A 16,826-nucleotide genomic window follows, 5' to 3' on the forward strand; every position below is an offset into this window, starting at 1 on the left:
TTCGCTTTCTAAATGTTTAGATAACAATAAACTGCCGAAACGAACTGAATTGAATTGTACAAAGCGCAGCATCTCCACGTGACGCGATGGTCGATCTGAACCGATTTGAACTGCGAACGTGAAAAGTTTCATGAAATATTTCACTCAAGCGTGCACGGCAGCATGAAATATTGCATGCAATATTCCCATTCGTCACTGCACGGACCAACTGATGTGTTATTTCTTTCTTTGGTTAAATCATTAGTTAAATAATACAGATATACACTTTAACACTTTTTCGGATTCTTTTTCACACTCACAAAAGCAACAACTAGTCCATTGTACATTGCAATATGCAGTACAGTTTGCATTAATCTGTATTTTTAACTCAGTGGATCACCAGCATTTGCTTTGCTTGCTCGTTAAGCGCACCGCTTGCTCTTATATCTCTTCTGTACCACGCATTTCATTTCAACACAATCACATTAACACTCAGCTTTGGATTAAATTATCGCTTTGTTTTGTCATAGAATCTGAGTAGTAGATAATGTTTACAATAGCTTTACTTCTTTCCGCAAAGAGTTTTATGCTCTACATGTACCACACACGTTATGGTTTTTTGTATTTGTCGCCAGATTCGTCCAGTCACCACGTAATTGAAGTATTGAAGAACACTCTCATCAAATGTTGTGTTTCGTGAGTTTGTGTGTGTGTAGTTGTGTGTTTAGATTAGTTTTGTTATCATTTCTCCATTTAAGTTCTGCATTTCGCGTACGCTTCTAAAGGGAAACTCTATTATAAGAACATTACTTCCTGCAAATTGTCCAACAGCTTCTGTGTGTTTTCTACCTCTCGCTCTATTCCAAAAAATGGCTGGAGTTTACTTGAAAGAAAATAAACACTCCACCGCAATCACTCGACTGACCATCGTTTTCCTCGTATTGGTTTCAATCTATTACTCTGCTCTACTCTCCCTCCCTCACACTAATTATGTTTACAATCATTTTATTACAACTACCAGCAACATTTGCTGTGCTGTGTTTTTTACTCGATCGTGTTCCGATCGGACAAATCGTTCCAAAATCTACACGAACCCAACGATCGTAGCGTGCCCCTTAGTGCCGTGCCGGCGGGCAGCTTTCCTGATCACGTTCGCTCAAATACAACTCACAACGACTGTGTGTTTCGACATGTTTCCCATCTCGTCGAACAAACAGCTGTTGAAGTTGCCTCAAATTTTACAAACAACATAACAGTATAACAAGAATTATATGAAAGTGATAGAAACATATACAATAAAGCGGGAAATCCCACAGATCCCATCGATATCAGTTGAAACGCACTATCGCTTGTAAAGTTTCGATCCAACCGGGTTAATAGTAAGAAGAAAAAGGTTACCAACAATGATTTCTTTTGATTTACACGCTACTATACACCTAAGCTATGGTCCAGAAAACACTAATCGCTTCCTCCTACCACTTCTTTCCAAGCGACAAATAGCGTTAGCGTCATATTTTATACACTTTTCAAATGGTACAGGCTTCGGGTTTCCTTTCCTTTTCCCATTAACGACAGTTTCTATCCAGACAGCGACAACGATCATCGAACTACGGGGTCAGTGCAATGTTGAATTCATGGTGGCAACGGAGGAAAAGGTAAATTACATCCCAACGAGGAAAAACGAAAAACAAAACAACCATTTCATTGCGATTATTGTATCTCTTATTTTCTCGATTAAATATACTCTCGCCACTGCTCTGTCAGTTATGTTTGTGTTTGCCTAGGTTTGTGTGTCGTGTTGGATGTGAGTTGATTATTGCTCTCTTTTGCAGAGGAATTCAAAGGAGGCGCGCTAATTCTATTAACGACAAATTAAAGACTACTGGTATTACATAAACACGGATAGAACAAAACTTACACGCTAAAATTAAACAACTAATAAGCAACTGGAGCAACTCTAGAAGTCAGTGTGAGAACCGAAGTACCTATATCTTAAGAAGCCTTAAATGTATGCTCTTTTATTGCAGGAATCCTTCTCGAAAGCCACTACAGGCCTGTACAGCAATGGATTCGAAGCGCGAAACGCAAATTACGTTGCGGAATCAGTATGACCCGCGTATTACCCGTCGCATTATACGGAAGATTTGGAATCCCGGGTGGGATTTGGGAAGTTCCAGTGTGTTCCACACTGGTCATTTCCGTACTATCGTCTGTAGCTATATGTGTGTGTTAGGTGGGGAATTGTAGGACTGTTCTTAAAGAATTATGTTTCCCCCAAAAACTTAACCACCTCCCTCTTCCACTTTGACCGCATCTTTATCACCCACGAGCTCTGTTGTCACTTAGAAACTGTCGTCGTCATGTCATACGTTCGATTCCGAGCCCGGATCACCATCTTCCGACCAGCTGACCTCCATCGGAGTGTTGTTCCCATCCGTACCGCCGTTGTCACCGTTCAGGCTGGCCACGATCTTCTTCATCAGTGCGTCCTCGAGCGAAATGTTCGAATGGCGCCGCCGGTGCTGGGATGGATGTTCTTCCGAAGAATTAGCCGCTCCTTCAACCGTGTCATCCTCGTTGTTCATTCGATCACTGCTCCGCTTACCGCTGTGCAGTGGACTATTGTCGTGGCTGCTGTTGCTACTGCCGGTGGCGGACGACAGACTACCTTCCGAAATGCACGACGAGGACGATGCGGACGATGTGGATAATGCTTCATCATCCGAGTTTGAACCGGACACGAGTGCCTCACCAGCCGCCTCCTTCGGTATGGTTCCACCGGCGAGATTTCCCTTGCGTGTAAACTCTCGACGCTTTTCGCGAGCCGTCAAGCCAGAACCGGTCGCTTTGGCGGATGAGCTTCCACCAGTTAGTGCTGTCGTATCGCAGGTTATGAGTCCCCGGTTTTCCTTACTCTTCTTGAAGTTTGGAGTTTTGTCGCGGTGAAAGATTTCGACCGGTGGATTAGCAATGTCTTCGCCAGCAAGCTTCGGACACCGGGCAAAGGGACTATCTGGTTCGCTTAAAAATTCTGTCTCCTCTAGAAACAAGTCTTTCGCTCGATGCATTTGGTGTTGATGCTGTTCGGAAAATGGTTTCCCCGAACCGGACCCAACCAGATCCATGTCTTCGCTCAGGTATCGTTTGTGAGCGTATGGCGAACTACTGTAAAGAGGCTGTTCCTTCCAAGAACCTGGCATGTCCGTCATTCGCAACGGTTTGCACGGGATGCCCGACACTCCCGGACAGGGTGATGCCGATGCACCAGAGTTCGATCGCACAATCTTCTTTGGCGGTTCGGCCGCCTTAATGCTGACCGATTTCGAACGCAACCGGTGACTGCTGGCAGAGCTGCCCGAATGTGGTGGCTTTACCGAAGACAGATCGCTCGAGTGTTGCTTCAAAATAGACGCCGCAGAGCTGGACTGTTGAATACCACCGTGACGTTCGCCCAGCATCGCGCCGTTCGTTGTCTGGTTGAGTCCGGCACATTTGGGACGCTTGGCGACCGAATCGTACGCTGCGTTCGAACGGAACGAACCGGCTCGCCGTACCATACGCGAGGCCGACACCTCTGGTGGTTCGTCGTCAATCTCTAGCACCCACGAGACGGAATCACTCTTCTCCACCATGCCTTTAATGACTGGCGAGGTCGGCGGTGAAATGTCGTCCATGTCGAAGAACCGGTCCGAACAGCTCGAACGTGATTGATTATGGCTCAGCTGATGATGGTGATGGGCCGAAGCCGACTGGTCCAGACTCGATTTCGTGGCGTTCATCATGAAGCTCGAATTTTCATGGTAACTCTTCGACAACTCAGCGTACGCAAGCGTAAATTTTTCAGAGTTTTGCTTTAGCCGCCATTGTAGCTCTTCATTGTGCAACGACAACCGGCTCTTGATTTTGATTTCCTGATTCAGGTTGTCCTGCATATGTTTTAACTTTTGGTGCAGCTCCCTGAAACGATGGAATAAAAAACAAAAAAAAACGTTGTTAGTAAAGGTAGGAACGCTAAAGCGTAGGATGATCGTTTCGGTTACTTACTTCTCTTCCTCCGTTTTGGTTTTTAGCTGCACCTCAAGATCCTCTATGCGTGATTCGTTTGCTGATATTTTCGTCAGAGCACCTGGCAGCTCTTTAGCGTCCCGTTCGTACTCCTGCGTCTGTTTGCGAAGTTCAGAAATTTCGCGCTGTTTCAGATCAAGCACGCATCGCAAACTGTCCACCTCATCCTGCAGCACTTGAAGGTGATTTATATTGCCGGACGAGCGATTTAGCTGCAGCGGTACTGTCGGGTTGCCCGAAAGGTTCAGGTTACTACCAGCACCCGCTGCCGTACCATTTTGGCTAGCTGCTTCCACCGGTCCATTTCGGCTCTGTCGTAGCACGACACACTCGTCCTTTGTGATGGTAAGCTTTTCCTCCAGCTCGCGCTCCTTTCGCTCGGTTTCCCGACGAATCCGCTCCAGATCACGGTTCAGTCCGTTGATCTGTTCCGTTAGGTCACGTTCGCGCATCGCCGCTGCCTGTAGACGTTCGCTGTACGCTAACTCGCTCGAGTGAACCTTATCGCGCAGTTCGTTTTCGGTACAGCTGAGCGCGTTAATTCGTTGCAGCAAATCCACCTCCCGTGCTCGGGAGTTTTCGAGCTGCATCTCATGTTCGGTCAATTTCGCTTCGTAACCATCGATGCGCGACAACAGCTCGCGGCTGTGGGATTCTTTCTCGAGCAGTTGAGCCTCTAACGCGGCAATCCGATCATCTGCACTGCGTTGCTGTTCACTCAGACAGGTTTCAACTGCAAAAATTGCCATTAGTTATAGATTTCTTTTCAAATAGCTCCACAACTTATATCTTACCCCGGCCAAGTTCACAGCGATGCAGTTCCTGTAGCTCCGTTTCACGTTCTGTCGTTTCCAGCAGCTGTTGCTTCAGTGTCTGACTATTGGTGCGCTCCTCATCGAGTATGGACTTGGTTTCCAGCAGATCAGCGGTAGTCTTCTGGTGTGCCGTCTTGATTGTGGGACAGGAAAAGGCATCCAACTGAAAAGGAAAAGTAACAGATATTATGTAACAAATTGTGTAATCACATTACTGCACTTTTACACTTTACTGTATGTGTGACAAATGGACGAACCAAAAAGAAATGAAACCTTCGAAACATCTCACTTGAACTATATGAAAATGAGAACTACATCAACAGTCGACGACCAAGTCAACAATGATCAATCGTCTGCTGGCCGCACAATCACCCTCGAACAAAGTATTTCATTTTGCCAATCGCATAATACATCTGTGTTCAGACACGGCCTATTCTCCCGTTCCGCCTGATCTGGCAGGTCTGGTTACATGCGTTGAAGGTACTCGTGGCAAACGATCATCGTTACCCGTAAGAAACGGTCTGAATCAGCTTATAGACAACCGTTGAGATCAGATATATATCTGTTCCTGTAAGCAGTGTTACCAACTTCTTCTAGCCAAACAGATCCCAGAAGAAATTGGGAAAGTTTGCAGGTGGTGTGGGTCTGCTACCTGCAAAGGATTACCCAAAACCATATGAAAATGTGCGAAATAAGCGTTTGATTTCCAATGATGATAATCCGTCCCAAAACACCATTTCTTTTTTCCTCTGTTTTTTTACTTTCAATACAGGTATCTTTCGCTTTACCGGGATCCATAACAGCCCGTGAAATTACCGTGAACATAACCTTTTTGGAGGACATGAATAAATTTGCATCCCTGTTTACCGGGTGCACCATATGGCGGTCACTTTGCAACCGCCAGCAAAATACCTTGGACAGTTACAAGGACAGTTCCTCAAGGCAGGGACATTGATATATCCGTTCTGTTCCATCACACTTACCACTATTAAATCGTACTCAATCATTTTGAGTCCCAAACAATCGAATCGACGCAACCGACGACCAACCACCACTACTTAACTACTAATCTCACAAAACGATGGGAGGCACTCCTATTCTTCTAATATCTAATCACAACTAGCACACCGAAGTTGTTGTCTCCCCCAGCACGGATCACTCTATTCAACCTCATAGACACATTGCATGATTGCTAACCAGTTCTGTTTCTATTCTCACAGCAAATCGAGTATTGGCAAGTTGCCAACAGAGTAATACTAACGACAGAGCGTTGAGTTGGATTCACAACAATCTGTCCGATCTCTGCGATGGTTCAAACAATACTGACCGTGCTAACGGAGTTCGAACATCCTAGGACAGTACCAGTTCAACAGTTAGCATGGTGATGACTACCCCATGCAGTGAGGGTGTTGCCTACCAGAATGTAAGGTCCTCCGTGCTACCTGTTTATTACCCTACACCAACGTACGCCTAGACACACCATAGATCTCTTTTTTCTCTTTGCTTCCAAAAATTGGCCTGCAAAAGGACATCAGGCAGGGCAAAATAAAAATAAACTATGGTTAAACCTCGAAAGGTACGAGGGTATGCAGATTCTTATCCCGTACTACAGGTACGCTGCCTATTGTGGACGAATCATCTCATACCTTTTGCTCAGGTCGTTGATCCAGACGGTTTCGGTACGTGAGCCACCTTCCATAAAGTAAGATACAGCACAGCACAACTAGAATAACACCGAGTAACTTTAACTCTGCAGCTAAATCCAACGTTAAGTAATTTGCCATCTTATAAAATACACACGACAGCCACACACGCACCACACGCATCGCAGGACCCACAGCAAACAACATATCAAATGTCACTGACATTACAACAACAGTGCTAAATGTCAAATTCCAAAATCAGCTGTTGGCAGAAATTCGAACGTAAATCCTGCGCAGCCATGATGCATCCGAGATAAGATGATAGTTTTTATCTTCGGTCAAGTTGGCTTTATCGATAAACCAAACGTCGTGAGATAATAATTGTACATAGGCAAACGAAATCTACACACCCCTGCTTTGCGGCTTATCTCCATACACTTGCATACGGAAAACGGTTAAAAGTAGAACAGCACCCCCGAAATTCAACGCATAGCATATCGTCCCGGGTTTCCCGCATTTCTTCAACACCTTCAAACACAAATATGCAGCAATTCGGGACATAAAGGGTTACTTGAAAATTCATTTTTACAACTTGTCCAGTTGTATGGGTTAGAAACAAAATGTTAAACGAGGGACAGGGGTTCTCCAATTGGGTGTAGAGTTCATTTATGACCTTTCTCCCGAAGCTTCCTCTTCTAACACAACAAAAATTAAAAACATCGTGGATCGTGAATGTATTTAATATTTCCGTATTCCATAAGTGTGTGAACAAACAATTTTGTTAGATATAGAACATGATGCCTGTACTTCATGCAATAAAAGAGAGCACATCTCTAAGGTAACCGCTCCAAACACTTCCAAGACTTTATAAACTGTACTGGTTACATAATTAATAAGTTTCTTCAATGCAAAATCGTATTTTCGGGAAAAAATTAATGCTGGAGCCGGCACAGTGATTTAATATGGTCTCTAGAATCTTCATAAATTACGTTCATTCTATACACTCTAGTGAAGATAATACAGAACATTCTAATTAATATGTGCCTTTGATTTGAATCTGTCCTATCATCTCAGGCAAAGATTATATGCGATTAAGCACCAATAATCCCGCCTTAAATAGGAATATCCCACCATCCATCCACACTTACTGTTACCAACCGTACCCGCCTAAATAGTTTAATCTTTATTTGGGAATTTGAATTCGGGAAGAAGCATAAATCCACTTAAACACCCTCCATACAATATGCGTATTGTTATGCGCTTGAAGTACCGATGGAAATAACTGTGGGCCACTTCAGCAAACCGAAATATTTCCCAGATATATACCGTGCTCATATGGAACACCGTTTTCCCACATGTTACAATAAAAATGGCTTATGTCTCCGTTTATCTCCGCTTGCTGGCGGTACTCAAAATCTACCGGATTATGGTACTTTCCTGCAAATATTCCAATCGCGCACATATGGCAAAGAGGGAAAATTTGCATCGAACTAAAAATTCACAATTGGTGAACTTATCCCATGGGCTGAAATGATCGATCCTGAAAAAAAAAACCATCGTGATATCCTCCTCTTTGAACACTGGCCAATGTTCTGGCCTAACATCGAGGAGGTTCTACCTGTGGGCCTCAGTTCAACCGTAAACGTGAACAGTGAAAGCGGATTCCACCCGCATTCGATTTGATTTACATTTTTAATAACCCTGCCTGCGCCCAGGATCTTTATTCATTTTCCCCACTGTCACTGCCGCTTAGTTGCAGCTAAGATTCTCACACCGCATGCAACCCAGCATCACCTGTGAATTATTGATTTTATGATAGGTTCACTTTACACTCTCATTTGCATATAGCTTGTTGGATTTCCGCTGCAAATGGTGGGCACTGATGCACTTGATGCACCATTCTTGTACCACCCATTTCCCTTCGGTTCGGTTACATGCATCGAGCGGACACTACTGCTGCTGATGACACATTTGCATTTTATCGCATGGGCACCCACATTATCAGGTTATGCACTGGCAAGAATTACCAGGTGGTACGTTACGTTACAGGCGTGTACACTTGAACGAATCGTTCCTTCGAACCATTTCCGCGTTGAATTTTCTTAGCCGGTCTGGGGAAAACCCCCAACGTCGTTTCATGTTAGCGCTCGTTACAAAACTTTCACACCAGCACCAGCACAGTGAGATGATGGGACGTATTGTTATTCTAATTTTTAGAGCAAATAATTGCTCAGGTGAATGGAAATGGATTGCAAAAGGATAGTAACGAAACACTACAAATTGTACACCTACGACGGAATCTAGTAACCCCGGTGATGATGTCGTGAGGTTGGTGTCGTTGATGAATATTCATGAGATAAGTACAATCAGTGCTGGAAACTTCCCCGTGCGCCGGATGCACCTACAGGATTTTACCGAAAGATGGGATCGGTTTGGTTCTCACGGTGGGAAAATGGGATCGTGTCATATAACTACAACGATTTCGTAGCGTAATTCACTTTCGCTATCCGCTTACCAAGGACTTTGGATGCGTTGAGCGGAGACACATCGAATAGACATAGTTTAAACTAACACTCATATTGTATGAAAAATTGTTTTCTCGAGGTATCTTTAGCAAACAGTACGTTCAGTATTGAAAAGTAAAAATGAACCATTGCCGATTCGTTACCCGTCGACGAACAATTTTCCCATACTTGTACATCATCTCTCCCACTACCTAACTTCTTTTGTAACGGCCCGATGCGTCAGAGAAACCACCTGTCTTCCGATCCTTTCTTCGACCGCGACCGTGTTATGTCATAAACCGGCTAACAAGCTTTTATGATACCTCCTTTTTGCGTTCCGCAAAATAAAATATTTAAGCAAATGCCCGCCCACTTATCGCACCTTTTCCCTAACAACGATCCGTCACGACCATTTGTGGGTAATCTGGTGCAATTTCACACACTCGTATATTCTACGCACACTGACCAAACTGACCAAGGGTTGTGGCCTTTTGACCACCGTGCGTGCTACAGTATCCTTTTCGTTCGAGCGCAAGGTTCGATCGTTATACGAATTAGGCTACAGTTTTGTGGGTTTAATTATTGTTTAAATTTTACCTACACAAATTGTGTTGTAATAACCACATTTACTCATCCTGTGAGGAGTGAAAGTGAAATGACTGCGACATCACAACCGGATGACTAAGATACAGCAGATTCGCTGTGATCACCGTTACGTTATGAGTCAATGCGAAACATCATCAGATATGATGCTGATTCACTAAATTCAACAGCAAAACTGTAAACTGTGCCCGTATTGCAAATGCACAAATCATGTTGCTTCGCGTTTCTCCTTTAGCTACCCCTTTTCCATACAAACGGACCACCTAGTCCCGATGCATTAACAGCACAAAACCAGTGTGCACCAGTGCTGATGAGCATCAGAAAGCCCAAAAAACACTACCTGCACATAAATCATCAGATTTGTCGGATGGCCAAAGTAAACAAATTTTGCTATCCGCGACCAGGCACCGATTCCGATCGGGGACTTATGGCGGAAACCAACAAAACGGCAACAATAACAACCATATCCTGCCGTGATGGTTTGAAACGGACATCCAGCGGATACGATGTCGAATCGTGTTTCAAATATGTTTGTCGTGCCAGTTGCACAGCGGTGTATCTTTGTAGGATGTTTATTGGTGCACGCAAAACGAATTAGGTTGTGCGAGTGTTTGTTCAACAAATCCTATGCGCTTTTCAGTCGTTTGCTCAAATTGTAAACTACCGTTAGATGCTGTGTCAACAATACAAAAACCAAACACGAGTTTGATTTAAAGTGTCCTCGTTGTACGCCGTTATTTAAACAATTATGCCAACTTAATACAGAATTTCGTGAAATACTCACATTAAAAACTAGATATTGTACTAAAACTCCCAATGCCTCCACACCCTTTTGGGCATGGTTGAGCAAGCTAATGTCAACCAGCTCGGGTCCACTTTTGCCAACGACTTCGATGTTCAGGGCCTTGGCAGGCTCTCGCGACCCTTGGTGCTGGCGTAGTTGATCACAGTTCGGTTCCTTTCCTGTCGCCAATACGGACGACGACGGTGATGACGAGCAGGTGGATGGTATCGTCAATTTCGACTGCCCCGACCGAAGGGCGATGTCTTCCGGTGTACCGGCCGCACCGTTTCGAATATTCGCCATTTCTGAGACAGCCCCTTTAACCGGTGGCTCGGCTGTGGTGGCATCGCAGATCAACAGCGGCGAGCTGGATTTATCCAGAATAATCGTTCCATTGCGCTGGATCGCTTTGACCGACGCCGTAGCCGTGGTCGGTGCTGTAGCCACCCCGTTGCCATTGCTGACGGCGTGCTGATGATGGTTTAGCAGGTGTGGCGGGGTTGAGTAATGATTAGACGCCGTGGTCGCAGCTGCGTTGGAGCCGGTAGACGACCGTATCAGTGACTTTACCAACGGTTTGGGCGAGTTGCTAGTGACCGTTGCGGCGGCAGATGATTTCGTAGTCTGTGTTGCCCCAGCAAGACGGTTATGATCTGGAAGAGAAGCAAAAGGAGCGTAAAGCAAGGTTAGTTTAATGAAATATTTTCGGCACGTAGGATTAAAGAGTTATATTTATGATATCAACAAAATCGATGTAAGAATGAATTACATCTCTTCTTTTAGTGCAAGCTGCCGAATATGGTTGAGAAAACGCCCGCTTTCATTTCCGATGTAAACAAAAACTAGTTCTAGAATTGCCTCAATTTAGGAGAGTGCTATAGAAGGAGAAAGCCTGTGTCCCGTCTTACAGTTATAGTTCGGGCAGTTAAATTTTACCACCTCACCGAAAACTGCATATTTCAAGTACTCTTGTTCGTTTCGCTTTTTTTGCGCCCAGAAAAGAAAACACAAAAATCGTGTCTTTTTTCGTACGGCTTCTACGGCCAGTAGACCTCGTCGATGGAGAGCATGTGTGTTCATTCAACTTGTTCCGGCTGGACGCGTTTTATTCGTTTGAAAAATAGATGCGAAGTTTTACCGCCCAACACGCCGCCGGGCTTTATGCTCCACACGGTCGTGGATAAGGTTACACCAAATTTTTAAGACGAACGATGTTTACACAAACTGTTGCCCGCCCTCTTCCATGTAATGCAAATATCCATTTGTCTTGCTCTTGTTCTCGGTTAAGCTAGGCGCAATACATGATTTAATTTTATTCAATGGGTAATAAATATTTTTCAATGCCAATTCATCTCTCTAAAGAAAAACTAAGAATTATAATAATAAGAATGTAATAATGTAAGTTTCCAATTCTAAAACCTGAGACAAAATTTAATATGTGATCAATTAATTAATTTTTTACTGTTCAAATATAATACAACTCACATGAGATGTACGTCATTTATATAATAATATAATAATATAATGAAAAAGGAAATCTGTAAAAAAAAACACATTATCTACGGAATTAACGGAAAAGGGGATAAAACTGAAACAAACACTATCTTGGTGTCATAGAAAATAAACTAAATTAACCCCTATATTTGTAACTACATTCAAACTTTTTCAATTCAATGTTTTGCTACGCCGGAAGTAATATAGCAAAGTAATAACCAATCATCAGGTAATAATCAAGTGTGAAACGAGCCAACGAAAAGGGAAAAGCGATCGTGACAGGAACTAAAGAGACAATTCAAATGATACGCCTAATGTCGTGCCACAGCCCATAATCGTGCACGACCGAGTCAAGTCTGTGGCCACCACTTTGGCCAAAATCAAACCAATCAACCAACCATGCTGCGGCGGACGCAGCAGGAATTGTATATGAGCATGCGAATTAAAAATTCATGCTGTACTGCGTACAGTGTGTCCGCATTTGATCGATCGGTGAAGCTTGAAGTGTGCTATTGTAGGGTATCTACTGTTCCTGTTTGACTTCAAAGCTCTTCAATAGCATCTTTCATCGGTAGTTTGAGTAGGAAGTTTGCAACACTAGCAGCGCAAACGGTCCATTGATTGCGGTAACGCGCGGCCGATGTTACTGCTGGCACACATATGGCTTTATGATACTTATACGCTGTCCATGCTAATGACAACATCGGTCAGTCTATCTTGGTGATCAGCACGATTTGCCATTGGATTCCACTTGACCCAAACTATGCCACTAGCTCATTCATGCGTATTGCAGCTTGGCGATCTTTAACTGGTTTGATGAAACGTGACAAAGATGTGCAGACTATGAATTGATTGTAGGCGGCAAGTGGTCTTGGCTCGCATCTTATGATAGGAATGAACTTTCCAAAGAACGGCTTTTTAGTGACGCTTGTTGTCCCCGTTTTTCCAACTGATGAGTAGAATACTTTCCAGGGACAATTGAGACAACATTTACAATTGAGCGAGAGCTTACACTCATTTACAATTCAGCTATAATATTGGTCATCTTGAAAAGTGTCAGAATGTGTGCAATTTCAGCTTCAATGTCTATTATCTAACAAGCGATATTCAGCATTAATAGGCCAAGACCCAACTCTGAAATGCAAGATACGCGTAGGACTAAGGGAAACAAATAGCATATATCAGTGCAGTAGTTGCACCGTCGGTCAATTGATATAATTTGTTCATTCAATTATGCTTTACGATATGCTAGTGAACCGTTACCCATCTCCGACACCATTCGCACCCCAAGTAACAATGGTTGCAGTGATTCGGTCGTTATTCATCAAAAACTCCTCTTCATCACACTTTAACCGGGGTTGTTAAAACCATTGCCACAACCGGGCCACGGATGGAAAGTGTGAACAAGATCCTTGTTAACACCGCTTGATGCTCTCTTAACCTCGTTCTTCTCGACTAGCAGAGTCATTTGGACAACGTGGACACTCATATTTGCATACAGACTCTAGCGACAACATCTAGTAACATCTCGAGCATTGGGCAAGGGGAGACTCTCATCACCGTCTACAACCAAATTTGTTCCGTACCTTCATCAAACTTGAACTCTTCGCCCGCCACACCCACACGATGTTCAACAGCACAATTTTGGAAGACACATATGCGTGTGTGACTTCACGTGTTAGATTAAAGTATGCTTTGTGGCTGGGCATTAAGCAAACACTTTTCATACTTCGTTGAAATTGGCTGTCTAGCGACCATATGAGCAACAGCCCGGGGGCATTCAAGCATATTTTCGTGCGGGACCAGTCAGTCCGGTGCGGCGAACGAAACGAACACGGAACGCACGAATGGCCACCGGAGTTGTTCATAACACGATGGCGTCATCACGCAACATTAATGTTTGCTTTACGCATATTGCGAATGGTGTTTTTTTTTTGCAGGATTGTTGAATAGGCATAAGTACAAGCTTTTCTTTCTATTCCTGCCGATAATTAGTTAATGATGTTAAGGTCAGCTGTGTAGACAACAGAGTTCAAAAAGTGTATAAGTGACATTTTTTATTCAAGAAAAACGCCTAAGCCGTATTGCTTTGTATAAGTTAGTAAAGGCCAACGAATTACTTGTCTTATCTATACCATGACCTTGGTGGCTATATATAAAAATTATTTTTCATATTTACAAAAAAAATTTCTCCATTCTACATTTGATATAATATCTAACCGTATACCAAAGACCAAACGTTGGTGATGGACGCTGAAGCCAAAATAGTACCACCACAGCTGTATTTTCAGTTCATTTAAAAAAAGAGCAAAATATGGCCTGAATTTGTACAGGAAGCAACAAATCAGACAAAAAGTACAGATACTTTGGCATGTAATATATTAACTGGCTGGATCCCCCCCCGAGATGACGTCAATCAACTTGATCCCGCACCAATAAATGAAGATGGTAACGAACCGAACGGCGCTGAGGATGAGATTGAGCTGACAGATTGATAAAAAGCATTAACGGGTGCGAAATTCACTAGCGTGAGAGTAGATCATTTTTTGTAAGCTCTTTTGGAGGAAGGAACGAAATAAATAATATACGCCATCCGTAGAAAACTTGGGTCTGGAGAACGTTAAAGATTTCCCTTTCGAAGTAATATATTTTTATCTTATTCAGTATCCGCGGGAGAATAACTCAAGATCCGGTTAATTAGCATATGGATTTGCAAGAAGCATCGAAATATGGTAAGTGTAATGAGCTGTGGAATTTGCAATTAAAGCTTGCAACTCAGGAATTGCTAGGGATAGATATAATTTGTTGGAACAATAAATAAATGAAATGATAAGTATGAAAACATTGTTGACTTTCCAATGTTGAGTTATGGTAAGTATCTTCTAGATATTCATGAAGTCGAATAACGAATGGCTATGTGAAAAACTTACTCGTTTCGTGACAGTTACCTGTTCAAAATCAACCTCAACTACACTTAACAACACTCTTTTCCACTGCTTTGCAACCTTATTTCAATCAATCATTTGCCTGCTTCCTGCTCAACGCCCCGAACCGGTGCCGTAGCGTTGTCGAAAAGTGTGTATCAGGAAGTCGCGACAGCGACGTCAACAACGACTACAACGATGGCAATTAGTTTCGGTTACGCCAAGCAAAACCGAAAGTTGGCCATCACTCAAACACAACTGCCTAGTGGGCTTCGGGCGGCAGTTCACGTTCCATAGTTCCGTGCAGGTCCACGACTTCTTTACTGCGGTAGTTCCGCTGCGATGAAACAATGACAACCGGGGTGTCGTCGCCGGGCTTCTCCTTCTATCGCTTCTCCCCCTTCCGACCTGATGGAGTGCTCTGCTAATTGTCCACCGTTTGGGTAAGCGAACGAGATCTCCAGGGAACGAATGAGACTCCAAAATTTACCATCGTTTACCAGTGTGTCATGTAACAGTCGGATGCCTTGGTAGGAATGCCCACCCTTCCCTTTGTTTTGCTGTGTGGCCTCTTATGAAACCTATCGTGCTACACCTAACTAGTTAGCTTTCAATCCCACAGTTAGTAACGGTCACGGACGAAACGAGAGGAGTAAACCTTATCCTGTCCCCAAAAAGGTACTTGCTGTTAATTACCATCTCGACCGATTTCAGACACTCCACCGGGAGTCGGAAAAGACTACAGGGAGAGGAAGTTGTTTTTTCTTCTTCTTCACATTTGAAGGTGTCTCGTTTCTCCCGAGGGTGTTCCGCTCGCCAAGATGGAGACATGATTTTATGTATTCTTCACATCAATTACCACTGCCGCTGATAGCTTCCGAGTTACCCGTGCGGGATTTTCCTCCCAAAATGAAATTCGAGAAATGTCTCGAATGGCTCTGAATGACGGTTGGACTGAAGGTTCCAGTACTCTATGTTATTTTGGTTGTACCACAACGGGTAAGAAAGAGTACGGAGGCCGGATATATCTGAAACCCGCACCAAATAGCCAATGGGTACACATCATCAGCAGTGCGGCAGGAAGAGACCTGTTATTTTAAGGAACAGCTCATCTCCAGGCGCATGATGATGTGCAAGGTGATATACAGGTACGATGTCCGATGTCCCAAACGCTGCATCCCACACGGGATACAAGGTGCATTCCGTCAACAGGACATTGTTACATGGCATAGCAAAACAAACTACAACAACAGAAATACAAATGTACAAAAAAACAACTCTCTCAAGTGCTGTTTTTCTAACAGTAAGGTGCACCTCCTCATTGGAACCCGAACTGAAATCGAGAACATATTCCGTCGGGGGTAAAAGCATCAAAAGGCGCCCACCTTCCTTTTGCATGCACGCCAATAATTTCGACCATTTCGTCCCATAACTGCAGTTGCATTAGTGATTTGTACACACGAGTTTTGAAGCACAAAGAGAAGCAATGAAGTCCAAAAATAACACCCTTTCTTTGAACGCTATACATCCGGCTATAGGCCGGAGGAATGAACGGGACGCGTGGTCAAGATTGAAAGATCGTCATGTGTTTGCTCGGAAGTCGTCGAGACGGGGGGTTGGAACCGGGGAACCGAGGTGGTCCATTTCATGTTATGTTGTTGCAATCGAATTTTATTGCTAGTTCAAGTCCAAACTGCCACACCAAGCGAGTGTGTGGTCGATACATGCATGCGAAGCGCCGGCAACAGTCACACTCACGCACTGCAACTGAGCTCGAGCCATTCTTTTACGATGTAACGTCAGTGAGATTGGAATGTGCATCAACCACCACCCGGTGAAGATGCAGTGGGTTTCGATTACATCACTGAATATGGTGTGCGCGCTGCTGAACGGAGGTGTCCCATAAAACTTCCGTACAACAACAAATATCAATTCAAATCAACTCAACTCCACAGTTTGCTCAATCTTTCTTCGGGCGGTATCTTCTTCGGATTAATCTTGCATCTTCTACTTCC

The 16,826-nt window shown here is 43.8% G+C and overlaps 1 protein-coding gene across 2 annotated transcripts in view; it reads right to left on the reverse strand.

The window, feature by feature from the left end:
• Positions 1 to 337: 337 nt before the first annotated feature.
• Positions 338 to 16,826, reverse strand: part of LOC128305899 (uncharacterized) — a 114,574-nt gene continuing 98,085 nt past the window's right edge. For both annotated transcript variants that reach the window (XM_053043531.1, XM_053043532.1), the window contains 4 exons: positions 10,394 to 11,046; positions 4,839 to 5,022; positions 4,024 to 4,777; positions 338 to 3,936 (listed from right to left, as the gene is read on the reverse strand). In XM_053043531.1, the coding sequence (XP_052899491.1) occupies positions 2,343 to 3,936; positions 4,024 to 4,777; positions 4,839 to 5,022; positions 10,394 to 11,046 (3,185 nt within the window). In that variant the 3' untranslated portion in view covers positions 338 to 2,342. The remainder of the gene's footprint in view (positions 3,937 to 4,023; positions 4,778 to 4,838; positions 5,023 to 10,393; positions 11,047 to 16,826) is intronic.

Source organism: Anopheles moucheti, chromosome 3, assembly GCF_943734755.1.
Source record: "Anopheles moucheti chromosome 3, idAnoMoucSN_F20_07, whole genome shotgun sequence".
NCBI classification, from domain to species: Eukaryota; Metazoa; Arthropoda; class Insecta; order Diptera; family Culicidae; genus Anopheles; species Anopheles moucheti.